The sequence below is a fragment of the Furipterus horrens genome, unplaced genomic scaffold (assembly GCF_987537825.1).
Source record: "Furipterus horrens unplaced genomic scaffold, mFurHor1.1.pri manual_scaffold_5, whole genome shotgun sequence".
Taxonomy (NCBI): Eukaryota; Metazoa; Chordata; class Mammalia; order Chiroptera; family Furipteridae; genus Furipterus; species Furipterus horrens.
In genome coordinates this window covers 174959439-174976092 of record NW_028327175.1, presented here as the reverse complement: position 1 = coordinate 174976092, position 16654 = coordinate 174959439, and the positions used below count along the sequence as shown (strand labels likewise).

At 46.4% G+C, this 16654-nt stretch overlaps 1 protein-coding gene across 1 annotated transcript in view; it reads left to right on the top strand.

Annotated features, from left to right (window-relative positions):
* GRID1 (glutamate ionotropic receptor delta type subunit 1) overlaps positions 1-16654 on the top strand; it is a 777332-nt gene that overhangs the window by 509498 nt on the left and 251180 nt on the right. The window contains exons 7-8 of the mRNA XM_090278321.1: positions 11223-11384; positions 13387-13506. Coding sequence (XP_090134447.1) covers positions 11223-11384; positions 13387-13506 — 282 coding nt within the window. The remainder of the gene's footprint in view (positions 1-11222; positions 11385-13386; positions 13507-16654) is intronic.

The following is a 16654-nucleotide window of genomic DNA, read 5'->3' as shown; positions in this document are numbered from 1 at the left end:
TCGTGGTGTATGATCTTTCTAATGTGTTGCTGGATCCGGTTTGCCAATATTTTGTTGAGGATTTTAGCATCTATGTTCATCAGCGATATTGGCCTGTAGTTTTCTTTCTTTGTTGTGTCTTGACCTGGTTTTGGAATTAGGGTTATACTGGCTTCATAGAATGAGTTTGGCAGTCTTCCCTCTTCTTGTATCTTTTGGAATAGTCTGAGAAGGATAGGAGTTAGTTCTTTCCTAAATGTTTTGTAGAATTCACTTGTGAAGCCATCCGGTCCAGGGCTTTTGTGTGCTGGGAGTTTTTTGATTACTGCTTCAATTTCACTAGCTGTTATTGGTCTATTCAGACTTTCTGCTTCTTCTTGATTCAGTTTGGGAAGACTATAGGTTTCCAGGAATCTGTCCATTTCCTCTAGGTTGTCAAATTTCTTGCCATACAGTTGTTCATAATAATTTCTTATAATCCTTTGTATTTCTGTGGTATCAGTTGTGATTTCTCCTCTTTCATTTCTGATTTTATTTATTTGGGTCCTCTCTCTTTTTTTCTTGATGAGCCTGCTTAAAGGCTTGTCAATTTTGTTTATTTTTTCAAAGAACCAGCTCCTACTTTTGTTGATCTTTTGAATTGTTAGTTTAGACTCTATGTCATTTAATTCTGCTCTGATCTTGATGATTTCCTTCCTTCTACTTGATCTGGGCTTTGCTTGTTGTTCTTCCTCTAGATCTTGTAGCTGTAGGGTTAAATTTTTTATTAGATATTCCTCTAACTTTTTTAGGTAGGCCTGTATTGCTATGAACTTTCCTCTTAGGACTGCTTTCGCTGTATCCCATAGGTTTTGGGTTGTTGTGTGTTCATTATCATTAGTTTCCAGAAACTTTTTGATTTCTTCCTTGATGTCATTGTTAACCCATTCATTATTTAATAGCATGTTATTCATTCTCCATGAGTTTGAATGTTTTTGAATTTTTTCCTTGAGGTTGATTTCCAATTTTAAGCCATTGTGATCTGAGAAGATGCTTGATATAATTTCAATTTTCTTGAATTTGTTAAGGCTTGTTTTGTGTCCTACCATGTGGTCTATCTTTGAAAATGTTCCATGTGCACTTGAGAAGTATGTATATTTTGCTTCTTTGGGGTGAAAACTTCTATATATATCGACTAAGTCCATTTGATCTAGAGTGTTGTTCAGTGCCTCCATATCTTTGGTGTTTCTTTGCTTCGAAGATCTGTCCATTGTTGACAATGGGGTGTTAAAGTCCCCTACTATGAGTGTGTTGTTGTCTATATCTTTCTTGGAGTCTTTCAAAAGTTTCCTTACATATTTGGGTGCTCCTAAGTTTGGTGCATATATATTTATAAGGGTTATATCTTCTTGATGGATTTTTCCCTTAAGTATTATGAAATGCCCTTCTTTGTCTCTTTTTATGGACTTTGCTGTGAAATCTGTTTTGTCTGATATAAGTATTGCTACCCCAGCTTTTTTTTCATGTCCATTTGCTTGGAATACATTTTTCCATCCCTTTACTTTCAGTCTGTGTAGATCTTTTGTTCTAAGGTGGGTCTCTTGTAGACAGCATATATGTGGGTCATTCTTTCTAATCCATTCAGCTACCCTATGTCTTTTAATTGGAGCGTTTAATCCATTTACATTTAAGGTTATTACCGATAAGTACTTATTCATTGTCATTTTTCCCCTTTGTACTCGTGTTCTTCTCTGTCTCTCTCTGTTTCTTTATCTTCTTAGAGCAGACCTTTTAGCATCTCTTGCATTGCTGGTTTGGTGGAGATGTATTCTTTTAGCCTTCTTTTGTCTTGGAAGCTCCTTATTTCACCCTCCATTTTGAATGAGAGCTTTGCTGGGTATAGTATTCTAGGTTGTAGGCCTTTGTTTTTCATTGCTTGGAATACTTTTTGCCATTCCCTTCTGGCTTGTAGTGTTTCTGCTGAGAAATCTGATGATAGCCTTATTGGAGTACCCTTGTATGTTATTAGTTGTTTTTCTCTTGCTGCTTTTAGGATTCTCTCTTTGTCTTTGAATGTTGCCATTTTAATTATGATGTGTCTTGAGGTGGGCCTGTTGGGGTTCATCTTCATTGGGACCCTCTGTGCTTCCTGGACTTGCGTGACTCTTTCTCTCGTCATGTTAGGAAAGTTTTCTGTCATTAGTTTTTCAAAGAGGTTTTCTATCCCTTGCTCTTCTTCTTCTCCTTCTGGAATTCCTATGATACGGATATTATTACGTTTCATGTTGTCCTGCAGCTGTCTTAGAACCTCTTCAGTCTTGTTCAGTCTTTTTTCATTTTGTTGCATTGTCTGGGAGTTTTTGTGTAGGTTGTCCTCCAGCTCGCTGATCCGATCTTCTGCTTCCTCTAGCCTGCTTTTAATTCCTTCTACTGTGTTCTTCAATTCAGAGATCGTATTTTTCATTTCCTCCTGGCTCTTATTGATAGCTTCTATGTCCTTTTTCATGCTCACGTAATTTTCTGTGAGTTCCTTGTAGTTTTTCTGGAGTTCTTTGAAGTTTCCGCTGAGCTCATTCAGCTTCTCCATAATCCATGTTTTGAATTCCATATCTGATAGTTCGCTCCCCTCTATTTCATTTAGCACTCTTTCTGGGGATTCTACCTTTCCTTTTGATGGGAGGTTGTTTCTCTGTCTCCCCATTTTTTTGACTCCTATTGTTTGTTGGTGCTTCTTGGAATGATCTGCACTTCCTGGATCTGCCTCTGGTGGCGTCAGATCATGTACCAGTCTGGCCCTAGGCAGCCTGTTGGAGACTTCCAGGGATCTACTGCTGTTGTCTGTCTTCTTTGATTGTTAATCTATTCAATCTGTGATTAGCTGTCAGGCTTAAGGACTGTGGGTGTGGCAGCTTAATTCCTGTAGGCAGGGCTTTTGCTTCCCCTCAGGCTGACGCCACTTGGAGGGGAATGGTCTACCCACAGTACTGGGGATGAGTCAGCACTGGGACCCAGTCAGCTGCTCCTCCAGTTCTCCCCTCAAAGCCACCGTGCCAAATTCTCCCCAAGTGTCTCCAGCCCTCTCTGCCTTCCCTCTGCTTGAGCCCAGGGTAAGTGGTGGCCAAAATATTTTCGTATGTGATCCACTTAAGAGCTCTTTTTCTCCTGCTGTTTCTCTCCGGCTAGCAAGAAAGCCTGTGGCTTTTCGCTTTTCACAGCTGATACTATTTTACTTTCCACTCTGTCGCTGTAGGCTGGGAAGCCCAGCTGGGGGTTTAGACCCTGCCCTTCTCAGGGGGAATCCCCGGCTGCTGAGCTGTTTCTCAGTCCCTTCAGCAGTCACCCGTGTGAGCCCAGCCAGCCCTTCCGCGTCTCCGCACTCCCTACCGGTCACGTTGTGATGTAGCGGCCTTTTCTGTCTCTCCGTGGTTATAAGACTTCTTTCCAGCTAGTGTTCCGTTGGTTATTCCAGATGATTTCTCCAAAATTAAGTTGTAAATCCAGACTGGTCCTGGGAGGAGGTTAGTGTAGCTTCCACTTACTCCTCCGCCATCTTGGATCCCCTCAATTTAAGAATCTTATTGGTAACCTTTGCTCCTGTTGACCCAAGGTATATTCCTAAGTAAAATATGGTTACCGATGAAATGGGGATTCTGGTACCAACTCTTCAAAAAAAATCAAACCTGTTTTTCCATCTCTGACTCCCAGTTGGCCTCTTGCGATTGATCTTTAATTATCCAGGGGGTCTACCTGGATTTCTTAAGAGCGGCAAGCCCCAGTCAAGAGCTCTTGGCTGAATTCTCTCTTCTGCCTCCCAAAGATATGGCCTCACCTTCCCTATTTCCCTTTTGGAGACCCACCTCTTTCATAGGTAGTTGACTTTGGAAATCAAAGCCTTGCCAGGATCCCATATATTATGGAAACATATACCCAGATTCTGACTGGAGATGATAATTCCATATGGAACATACCGGTCCAGAGCTCCTATTTCCTTTTCCCAGTATGGCTTCTGTCTTCTGTCACTCATATTCCAAGAGGCATTCTTTTTGTAAAGACCTTGACATCTCTTTACCTTGGTCTTTTTCTTTTCTAAGAACAGGTTTTAAACTATTCATCCAATATTTATTAATTCCACAAATATCCTTTAAGTACTTACTTGGTGCCAGCTCATGTTAGACATTTCACAAATGTTCTCTCTCTTAATTATCACAAAATCCAAATAAATTGGGAATATTGACCTGTTTTTATGAGAGAATGGCACATGCAAAAACCCATAGGCCTGGGCAAGCAGGGACAGATTTCTGTGTGTCTGAGGCAAGGGTGAGAGGCAGGAAGGTCAGTGGGAGAGGAGGGCAGTGGCCAGAGCACCGAGGGCAGGATGTAGCCTTTGGAGATGTGTCAGGGAATGTTGTGCATCCAAGGGAGAAAACTGTATGCAGGGCAGAGGGACAGGGTCTGAGGCTGATGACCATGTAGAGAGGACAATGAGGAAGATTCCCAGGACCGAAACCTCTAAGTCTGAGCAGCAGACTGGGAACAGGCGGCAGGGTCAGAACATGGTGCCTCTCATAGGGCTGGGCAGCAGCGGGCTGGCCCTTGTTCTAGTCATGTCCTGCTGCCCCTCTCTCCTGCACACCTGGGTGGGCTCATTGCAGTATTGCCTGTGCTGAAGTCTCCCATGGCTGAGCCAACCCTGCAGTGCAAATGTCAGGCTTTTGACTGCAGTGGACCAAGCTCCCTACCTTTCAGCAACCTGGGTCAGAGTATTACAGAGGTCCCCTCTCTGGACCTTCCTGCACTGGTACCTTTTATGGAATGCTTCAGGGACAGAGAAGTGGCCTTTCCCTCACCTCAGGGTAGGCAGCCCTGAAAAGGCCCTGCTCAGGCCCAGAGGCTGTGACAGCTGTGACTTTGCATCTGGGGTTGGGAGGAGGCCAGGGACACATGTCCAGGTCAGCAGATTTCAGCCAATGTTGGGAATATAATGTTCAGGGCTGATGTTGCTCAGTTTTTTGAACCACAACTTGCAAAAGTCAGATATAACCTTTGCTTGCCCTTGAAAAGCTTTTGGACCAAGGTGAATTGGAGGAGAGGATGAGTGGTGTTGGCAGATCCAAGTTCATTTTCCCAGTAGGCCCTGTGCTGTGTGTACCAGATGCGTGCTGGGCCCCTGGGACTGTGGGCACTGTGGAGGAGCTCTTAGCTCACCCACACTGAAGTCAGAAAGAGAAGTCCGCTTGGGTCCTTTATTTCCTCTTCCATTTCTTCTGTCTTTGTCCCTCCAAAAATGAAAACATGTGCAAATTGCTTAGGACCATATGTGGCACATGGCACACATTGCTACCTGTATTTCATAAGGGTAAGTCAGGGCTGCCCACTACACCACTTGTAGGTCCTGATCTTATTGTATTTTATTATCATCAACATAAGTTTAGAACAAGTCTTGACTTGTTCAATAGCACTCAGCAAGTGAGTGCAAGTGGAGTTTCAATTCATTCATTCAGTAAGTACTTACTGAGCACAGGCTATATCCATGCACTTCTGTCCAGACTGTGGGTACAGCAGTGAACAGGGCTGGCTCAGGTTGTGATGAAGCCAAAACTTTTGATCATCTTGCCAGACCATCAGGCTAAGCTGCATGCACAGTAGAGTAAGGGTCCTACAGTAAGACAGTGAAAGAGGAACTTCACAGATATGATGAGCCCTGTCCAGGAAGTATCCAGTCATGTAATAAGAAAAACAGACACATTTATTGAAGATACAAGATGCAAGAAATATTGTGCATAGGACAATGACCCCTCAGTCCCCTTAAAGTAGGCACCTTGGGACCTCACACAGTTCTCCCAATCACCATCAGCTGCCCCATCATATTTTCCTGAATCTCATCAATGGTCTGAAATCTCTTCCCTTTCAAGGGTGATTTTAGTTTTGGGAAAGGCCAGAAGTCCCAGGGTGCCAAATCTGGGCTGTTGGGGGGCTGAGTCACCTGGGTGATTTGATGTTTTGCCAAAAACTCTGCATGAGATGTGATGCATGAGCAGGTGCATTGTTGTGATGAAGCTGCTAATCACTAGTTGCCCATAGCTGCAGCTGTTTTCATTATATTGCATCTCTCAGCTGATGAAGAACATTGAAGTAGTGCTCCTTATTAATTGGTTGGCCTGGAGGGACAACACCTTCCCAGTCAAAAAATACAGTTAATATGGTCTTGGTCTTGCTGTGATTTTGCCATGCCTTCTTCGGGCATGGGGAACGAGTCAACTTCCATTGGGATGACTGGGCCTCTGTTTCTGGACTATAGTCATAGACCTATGATTCATCTCCAGTTATGACTTCTTGAGGAAATCTGATTCATTGGTAGAGGTTTAAATCAAGTCGTTAGCAACTGCAGCAACTGGTAGCAAAAGCTGCAGAACAAATTTTGCCATGACACATTTCATGCCAAGATCCTGCATCAAATCTTGGCCATAGTAGTTTTTTGAATCCTCAGATCAGCTTCTAGTTCTCACACTGTCAGTCACCAATCTTTGTTGATTGTAGCCTGTACACATTCAACATTCTCAGGTGTTATGCTTGTTGCAGGCCTTCCAGAATGTGGATTGCTTTCAACAGATTGTCAATCATCATTGAAGCATTTGTGCCACAATTTTATCTGTGCTACACTCATTGTATCATCCCTAAAAACCTTCTGAATCATCCAAATAGTTTCCACAGAGAAACTACTGATGCAAAATTTGATGCAGATTTGTTGCTCTATTCGCTCAGTCATTTTGAATGCGAAGGCCACACAGTATACATGCTCACTCAATGGCATCTACTGCCCCCACTGACTGATACAGTGAAGTCATCATTGTTCATGCATGCACATTCCAGTCCACTCTCCTTGGTTGCCCAGTTACATCGATGTCATGCAAATGTTCTTGTTATATTAACAATGGCTGGATTTTTCCGGACAGACCTGTATCTCTAGGGTGGTCAGCTGAACCAGCTGGGCTCCTGATAGCTCTGTCCCCATCTAGAATGAGGTCATAGGCTTCCAGGAGAACCTTGGGCCCCTCTCCTGGTTCTGATTCTTGCGTGCCTGACTTGACTCCCTCTGGCATCTCTGACCTGGTTCCAGTTCCTTTGTTTTGCATCTGGGTCTTTCCTCTGTCATAACCTCGGCCTCAACACTTTGGCCTCTCCTTTCTTCTCAAGAACTCTCACCTTAAATGCTTTTTTTGGTTCCTTGTTACTTTTGTGTTGCAGTGTTGCTGGGTCAGCCAGAGCCCCAGGCTCCCACTTGCAGGGGGATGAGGGTTTAAATAGTCACTGTATCTGCTCTGCTTGTCCATTTTTTGTGAATGAGCTTTTTGCTGTGCCTTACCTGAGATGTGAGAGGGAAAGGCAAGGACCTCTTCAGCACACCCCTGACCCCTGTGCCTGGCCCTGTTGCCCATAGCTCCAGCTTGGGCTGTTAGCCACTCCAGACCAATGGTGAGGAGTGTTCATGCAGCTGGGAGCCTCTCTTCTTCCAGGCTGCTCCTCTTGGTTTGGGGCATGGCATGACCAAGCCCTGACTCTAGTCTCCACTCACCCACCCTGAGAAAAGGCATTTCCTACATTTTTCAGGACCTGAGGTAGCCCCAAATAGAAGCTGCCTTTCTTCTGTCTTTTCTTGGTCTTTTCCCCAAAAGTCCTTTCACTGGACAACCAGACTGTGAAGGTGGCACTCCTTCCTTTGCATCCCCACCAGAGAACCAAGCAGGTCGGCCAAGTTAGGACACTGAGTTTGGGGAGCAGAGGAGAAGCTACAGAACAATGCAGAGTGTCGGCTTCTGTCTGAGGCGGGAAGTACTGAGACGGCACCTCACCAGACGAAGGGGCAGCAGTGAGTGGAGAAGAGTGAAACAGCTCCGAGTGAAGATTAAGAAGACATTTTGAGTAGGCTATAAATGAGAAGCAAACAGTTGTTTAAACAAAAGATGTTCCCTTCCAAGTCACAGTTGGAGGCAGCAAATCTTTTTTCTGCTATTTGTTTTTTCTGTGTGTGTGTGTGTGTGTGTGTGTGTGTGTGTGTGTGTGAACCAAGATCAGTGTGTATCTTCATATCAGGAGATCCATCCACCCATCCATCCATACATACATCTATCCATCTCCCCATCTCCCTATCTCCCCTCCACACATACCCACTCACCGACCCACTCACTCATCCATCTCTGTTGATTCTTCCATCCATCCACCATGCATCTATCCATCAAACATACATTAAGCACCAATCATGTGTCTTGATTGGTGCTGGGTTCTAGAGATAATGTATATAGAGAGATGACATCTAGCATAGTGAAAAAAGTCCCCTGTATGTAGAAGCTCAGCGTTTGGTGATTAATACACTTATGAACTGACGATGTGTAGTAGATCATGGTGGAAGGTGCCCAGGGTGATAGATGTGGGGTAGTGGGAAGGCCCATCCATGCCTTGGAAAGAGCATTACTCAAGCCTGTTCCCTTGAACTGAAATGCCCTCACCCTTCCCAGCAGACACTCTTGTGGGAGGGCTGAGGGCTCCCTTTGGCCTTTTGGAGTCACATCCTGTTTTTTCCTCTTCATTGCAGACCTCTCTTCATTCATACATTTGCTAAGTACCTTAATTCATTGTGAACTGAAGTGCTGGAAGGAAAAAGGGAAATTCCAGTGTGTGCTGTGCCACAGCTGGGGTGGTGCTGCCTGTGTGCGTGAGTGCATGCATAGGTGCAGATGTGTCAAAGTATCCCACTGGTTGAATAGCATCAGCTATGAGTGGGTGGTTGGGAGATCCACGAATGTCTTGAGAAGAGAAATCTTCACATCATCAAGGACTCTAAGCTTTGAGTTATCCTTTCAGGGAAAAAAAAATCTAACTCTAAGTGGCTTACGTTCTCTTATAAAAAATCTCCATTATGGCTTTGTATTACAGAGGGGTGGCGAATACATCAAAGATAATCAGTGGTAGTGGCTCCTGAGAGCTGGGGTGGGGGGGCTCACAAGAGTAGGGAGTGAGTTAGTTTTTTTCCCTGAGGAAATGCTCCCCCAGGGATGGAGAGGTGGGCGACATGGTTTTGTCCTGGTGTCCTCTGTAGGGCAGAGGGTGAATTCCAGGTGGTAGGAATACTTTTTCTCTGCTGTCAGATAAGCACCTGTGTATTGCAGGGCCCTGAAAAAGGTCACCAGGTGCTAACATGCCTGCTTCCCCTTGGCCCAAGGCTCTTGTTTAAGCCAGCAGTGATCAGTCATCCCAGGCACCCTCCTGCCACCACTTGAGACATCTCCTGTCCATTCTCCACCCACTTCTTACACCTACAGCATGGAGAGGTGCAAGGAACACAGGCCTTAGTGGCATATGTCCCTGTGTCCGTTGCAAGTATGCAGGTTGAAAGCAGATAGGGCAGGGCTCTGCAGGGATGGTCAGGGCACAGGGACACACTGAAGCAGTCAGCTCTGCTTGAGAGTTAGCATAAGTGTCTGGGCAGGCAGGATGTAGCAGAAGTTTTTGATGTCCTGCACCAGCTTTCTTGGCTCACCTCTGATTTCAGTTGCAGAGGACAGTTCCCATACTACAAGCTCTTGTCTAGGGCTCTGTTTTGGGGGTAACAGTCTATGTGAAGATAGGAATTCCAGGCTGAAAACAGGGCATGGGGGTGTTGAGGGTGCAAGGGACATTCTGAGGGGTGAGGGGGGTAAGGCTGGGAGACAGCAGGGATTTTTCCTGAAGCCCAAGGATCTTATTTGGTCTTCCCAGGAGTCCTGTGAGGCCAACATATTCTCCTATTTATATCTGGTGATTTTGTTTTCCTGAAATATTTTTAGCAGACAACTTGCTGCTTAGATGTGCAGAGAATTCTCCCTTTGACTCACTTTGGCTGATGGTTGTTTGTGAAACAGCCACTGTGACAGGCCACACACCTGGTCGAGGGTGGATGTTACCTCCTCCCACCCCCTCCTCTTCCTCTCTTCCCTTGTGGCTCCATGATACCCCCTGGGAGGAGGGGGTGGCATGAGGGGTAACACTTGTGAATAGGGCTGCCCTCTTCCGCACAGAGGGCTCTTGCTGGGCCCCTGAGAAGGCAAGTGTTGGTGTTTGGCCTCATCCAGATCATGGTCAGGTGAGTGAGCCGGGGCCCACACCTGGATCCCACTGCCGTGGTGCATCTCTTCTCGCTGTTGTTCCAGCTTCTCTATCACAAGCTTGCTCTCAAGAGCTCTGAGAGGACAAGGTCTCTTCTTGGGCTGAGCTCTACTGTGGACAGCTAAGCAGAGGGGAAGTTCTCAGATGCACATAGTTGCAAATCCCTGGCCAGCAGTGATGGCACTGTGAGCAGGCTATGTGGCATCTGAGTCTCTATCCCCACAAGCTGCCACAGCTCACTCAGGCCACCATCCCCCACCAAGCCCAGCCCAGGACCAGAGTGGTTCTTTCACGGCACAAATATGCTTTCTGAGCATAGATCCTCCAACGGAGCCCTTCTCCCGAAAGTCCCCAGTGTTGTCACTCCTTAGCATGGCCGATGAGGCCCATCATGGCTCAGTCCCTGCCTCCCTCTTGATCCTACTCCCTCCCTACTCTACCCATTGCTTGAGACACCTCAGATGTTTTCTTAACAGGGGTTGGCCCACAGAGTGAATCCAGCCCACTGCCTTCTTTTGTGAATAAAATTTTATTGGTACATTCTTTGTTTATGTATCTTCTATGGCAGCTTTACGCTATAACAGCAGAGGTGAGCCATTTCAAGGAGACTATAAACACTACAAAGCCTAAAATCTTTACTTCTGGCCCTTTATAGGACATTCTGGCAGACCATGCCCTACCTGGCCCTATTCCTTTGCACAGTAATGCCTTTGCATAATACTATGCCCTCCCTATAAACCTCCCCACCTTCTATCCTATTCATTCTTCCAGACTGAGCTTTCTCCCACTCTTCCCTCCCTCTTTTGCTACCTGAGCAGGATGTCCCACTCCAGTCTTGCACACAGCTTGCATTCAAGACTCACTCGTGGCACTGATCACTCTGGTTCTCCTATTGTTGTTCAGATCTACCCCCAACTTGAGTTCCTAAATCAGGGCTAGGTCTTATTCTATGCAGCTCCTGCCTGGAGTTTTGATTGCACACTTGGAAGACAGAGGATCGCTACATAGATATTAGGTATCACTTCTTAGTGTAAGCATCCTGGTCACCCCAGTCCTCTACTGGTTTCTCCCTCTGTCTCTGGAAATGCACAGTGGAAAAGGTTTCACCATCTTTGTCTTTGCAGATCTCCAACCTCTACCTGTATGACAGTGTTCTGATGCTGGCCAACGCCTTTCACAGGAAGCTGGAGGATCGGAAGTGGCACAGCATGGCAAGTCTGAACTGCATCCGCAAGTCCACCAAGCCATGGAATGGAGGGAGGTCCATGCTGGACACAATCAAAAAGGTGTGTGGGAGGGGGCACCCTCCTGGGCCAAGGCCAAAGACAGACCCCTTCCTCACACCCCCTCCTCATCCCTGTCTCCTGTCGCAGGTGTCCTGAATGGAGCTCTTTGTGTGGTTGTCCCTGCAGGCCCCTCCCAGGCCCCTATCCTTGCCACCCTTCCTGCCTCAGTTTTAAAGGGAGGAGTGGGCTAGGGCTCATGGCTATATGTTGTTATTATTGTCTCTGTTTTCATATAAGAAGATTGGACTTCAGAGAGGTTAAATAACTTGCCCAAGGTAGCAAGTACAGTGGTCCCCCCTTATCCACGGTTTTACTTTTAGCGGTTTTAGTTACCTGTTGTCAACCATGGTTGGAAAGTATTATATTAAATGGAAAATTCCAGAAATAAATAATTCATAAGTTTTAAATTGCACACCATTCTGAGTACCTGCTTCATCTCATCACATTGGCATTGTATCATCTCACATCATCACAAGAAGAAGGGTGCTGGCGGTGCAACAAGATATATCGAGAGAGAGAGACTACATTTACATAACTTTTATTGCAGTATGTTATAACTGTTTAATTGTTCTATTTTATTATTAGTTATTGTTGTTAATCTCTTACTGTGCCTAACTTATAAATTAAACTTTTTCATAGGTATGTATGTACAGGAAAAAAAACATAGTATATATAGGGTTTGGTACTATTCATGGTTTTGGGCATCTACTGGGGGCCTTGGAATGTATCCCCTATGGATAAGGGGGGACTACTGTAAGTAAAAAAAAAGAGAAGTAACTGCCTAGCTCACATCTGCCACTGTCTTTGAGAGAGATTGTTTCAGCTGGTAGTAGGTGTGCTAATCAGCCAGGACCTCAGCTTCTGTGTGTGTGTGCATGCACATGCATGTGAGTGTGTTCATCTGGTGTGTGTGCATGAATGTGCAGGTGCAGGCATTCTGCACTTGTGATGTGTCTCATGACATGCTAAAGTATGACACCAAGTTAGAAGGCTAGATTTGAAGTGAATTGGGTAATCCACAAATTTGTTACTGTGAGTTGGCTTCTAGAGGCTTCAGAAGAGAATTTATGGAAATCTGCAGTGCTAGGAGTTTTAGTCATAATAGATTGTGTGTGATTTCAGTAGCTGTGAACCTATTCTGGTGTTGGTTTAAATCTACTTTAGCCCAAGCCAGATCTGGGTGCGCTATTGGGCCAGCTCAGTCCCTGGGACTCTCCCAGCTCACTGACTATGGGAGATTAATCTTGGATGAGACCCCTTCCCCAGGCTTGAAGAAAGAAGTGGTGTTACCACAGGTTAGCTCAGCCCCTCTGCCACTTGCTTCACAGAGCCTACTGAGCCACTGGAGAGAGGCACTGGCCATACACACTCGCCACACCCAGTCTGTGCCAGTCACCATGCTCTGTGCAGTTTTTCCTTTGGTCCTTGCAGGATCTGTGATGTGGATCTAAGTAATCTAGGCTGATGCTAGGAGATGGATGGTGACTTGCCTAGGGTGGCACAGGTGGCAGAGCCAGGACTGGAGCTCGGTTTCAGCCTCCGGGTCTTATGCTGGCTTCCCTGCAACTTCTACCATGTGCCTGACATGGCTCCTTTTGACCTTTAACTTCCCACTTGACTCAAGCTAAGGTGAACCCCTGGGGCAGGTTGCAAGGGGAGACTATAAACTCCAGGGGGAAGGGCACAAAAGATGTCACTTTTTAATCTCATGACTAGCACAGTGTCTGGCACAGAGCAGGTCCTCTAAGCATATTGACTGTATGAATGGCAGGTGCGAGCCTTAGGGATTTTTCCCATGAGCCATGGCCTGGGCAGTGTTGATCCTGCTCTGGGGACCTAGGAGTGCCAGTGACTCTTTTATCATTACAGTGTGCCCACTAGTTCCCCAGACCTTGACTGTGCACTTCTTGGTGACTGCTTCTGTTTCCTTTCTTGTCTTGGGCTTTCATCCCCTCCCCTGACCACACCTGCCTTACCTTCAGTGGTTTCTTTCTCTCTGCAGGGCCACATCACGGGCCTCACAGGGGTGATGGAGTTTCGGGAGGATAGCTCAAATCCTTATGTCCAGTTTGAAATCCTCGGCACAACCTACAGTGAGACCTTTGGCAAAGACATGCGTAAGGTAAGACTCAGGGCGCCCACCCCCCCTTTTCCCATGGGGGTGGCACAGGCCCCTCCCTCCACCCCCGGTCTGCTGATGTTCTCTTGATGTTGGTGTTTATGGGACAGAGGTTCAGAGAGTTCCAAGCAGAAAGTGCCAAAGTGCCATAGATATAGTCTCAGAGTATGTCAGGGGCCTGGAGGGCCAGCCTTGTGGTTCTGGGCAAGGCTGGGAGGAGCAGCATTTTTCCCCAGAGTGGCTGTAATCCAGCTAAGGGCAGGGACAGGTGTGACTGTGGCAGAGGCAGGAGACAGAGGTTACAGCTAGAGAGTGTTCTCCAACTCCAAAAGTGAGACAAGGCCATGAGCAGACAAGTGGTGCAGGAGGAGGGTAAGAAGTGGGGCATGCTGGGCCCACTGGAGAGAGAAGAGAGAGAGAGACACATGGGCTTTATCACTCAGGATGGGCTTTGGCTGTTTCATTTGGTACTCCTACAGGTGGGAGGCCTGGGGGTTTCTCCAATGATATTTCCTTTCTCTTATGAGGGATTTTAGGATTGAGGACTTGGGGGCTGGCCATTGCCCAGAGCTGGGATCCCTGAAGTGAGGACACAGATGGATGTGCTCATGATGTGATGGGGCCACAGGCCCAGTCTAATCAAGATAGGGTCAAAGCATTGGTTGGGTAGCATACACTCAGGTACAGACTCACACAGTAGTCACAACACACAGAGTCACACACATCTCTGTACACTTAAGAGAAAGATGTCTCTTCTAATGGCAGGGCCCAGGAGACAAAGAGTATAGGGAGCTCTCAGCAGGGCAGGGTAAGCCCTTGGCAGAGAGCCCTCCAGCCTGGATTCTGTCACCAGCTGGGGATAGTTGAGGGGCAGAAAAGGAATCCATGATACTGGGGTACGGACAATCTAGGTGAGGGATTCTCTGGCTGTGCTCCTAGAGGACCAGGTGGAAGGATGCATGCATGGAGTCATGGAGGGCGTGAGAGCTGGTGAGCACTTAGGGACTGTCATCAGTTACAACATGAGAGAAGAACTGTTTCCCCAGGGAGAGGCTGGGGAGACTGAGGGTCCATATGTGATGTGGGTAGGAGGTCTTTCAGCCCATCCTGTGATAAAAGGTAGAGCCATGGGTTGCTCATAATCACAATGGAAGGTTAAATAATTGGTTGAGATACAATGGTGACACACATGGTTTGATGACATTTTGGAGCTCAGAGGTTTGTTTGTGGCATCATAGAAGGGTGGATGACTGGTGTGATACTCTGGTGGCCCAGGGTGTGACCTGCAATGTCAGGGGTGTCAGGGATGTCATTTAGGGATACCCAAAGCTGTGAGGCTTGGTGGAGGGCTGGGGATGGGCGGTCAGCATTGGTCTGGGACACTTATGGCCACAATAGAAGTTGCCTTGTGTTGGGACTCCCACCCGGTAGGGGGAAAGCAGGACACAGAGCCCTTTCAGTCACTCTGATATGAAAGGAGTTTGTTGAGTGTAAGCTGCCTGTGGAAGCGGCCATTTGTGTCTGCCACGGTCCTTGCCTTCAGTCCTTAGTATTCTTCTGCCGTTCATGACAGTCTGACTCTGTCTGCTGGCTCCTTTGCTACCCGTCCTCTTCTGTCAGCTCAACTCTAAAACCAAGGTCCCCATAGTGGGTGGGAATATTGGCTATGGGGGTCTCTGCATCATCTTAGGCAGCTGATGTGGGGCCATGCTGACCTCTCCAGGGGCCTGAGAGAGCAGGAGGCAGTATCCTCCACTTCCTGCTTCAGGTGTCTGGGCTTTCTGTGTTGCCACAGCAACACTCCTCCAATATCCTGAAGCCAGTGGGAGCTGGAATCTCTCAGTGTAAGGATCTTCTGAGCAGGAAGCCAGGATGTAATTGAGTTGAAAGGAAAGCTGATTTTTAAGTGGGCTTTATTTTAAAATGTATCCTTTTGTCATTTTAAAATCTTCCCTGAATAACTGCATATTCCAGTTGTTATCTGCCTTCCTGGCAGCTTATTGCTGTTAGAGAGAAGTTATCTGGGAAGCAGGAATGGATTCACTATAGCAAATGTTTGTTATTCAGACCCAGAATGCATTAAAGCAAGGTCTGGGAGGTGTAAGGATGAAGCAAGAAGAGTGCACTGGCGTAAAGTGTGTCACGGCTATTGGTCATCATTTAAAAGCAGGGCTGAGCTGGGCTTCTTGGTGGAAGATGGGGCTTTGAGGGGTAAGGCTAGCTAATTGGGGTGGCATAAAAATAAAGCGTGTTGGGCAGCAGATTTGAGGGTAGCATGAGGGTCTTGAGGCACACAGAGGCTGTGCAAGGATTAGTCAATTTAAAGAGGCAGGGGCACTCTGAGGAGCTCCCTTAACTGCAGGTCTGTGGTGACGCCCAGCACAGAGTTGTTAGAGCAGCAAGAGGGACTTATCGCTAGATGCTGTAATGTCGGAACAAGGCCAGGGGGGATCCCTGCAAAGATCACTTGTTTCTGAATATATGTATCTATCCTAATACATTATTTATCTGTCATCCATCTGTGTCTGTCAGTCTTATCTACATACATATGTTAATTTAAAATAACTACAGCAAACAAACAAACAAACAAACAAACAAACGCAGGCACAAAAACCCAAATGAAGTAGTTTCTTTAAGATTTAAACCAAGAGTGCTCATTTGAATGGCTGCAAATGGATGCTTTTTCAAAGTAAATACTCTGGAGGGAAATCTCAGGGAGGGTGAGTCACCCAGATGTTTTAGATTAAGTGGCACCAAGTGATGGTGATTACTCAGCCCCTTCAGAGGATGGAAGGAGTGGGTGATCACCTTTCACTGCAGGGTGCTGGACAAATACTAATAAAATGATCTCATCCAGGAAGTGTATTCTTGTTGAGGGAGTGCTGGATGGCAAAATTAAAGGTCTGTGACATCAGCTTGCTGTGTAACTCTGGGCAAAACATTTTTCATGTCTGTGTTCTGCTTGGAGCTGTTCACATGGGAGATCACCAAGCAACCCCGCCAGGGGCAGGCTTTGCTGGAAAGTCCAGTCCAGCTCCCACAGGATTTGGCCTGACATCCATCCTAGGGGTGCATGCTTGTTCCTGTTGAGTCTTACAAGATCTCTATGCAGCTTTCTCTTTGTTCAGACAGAAATACCCGAAGGAGGGGT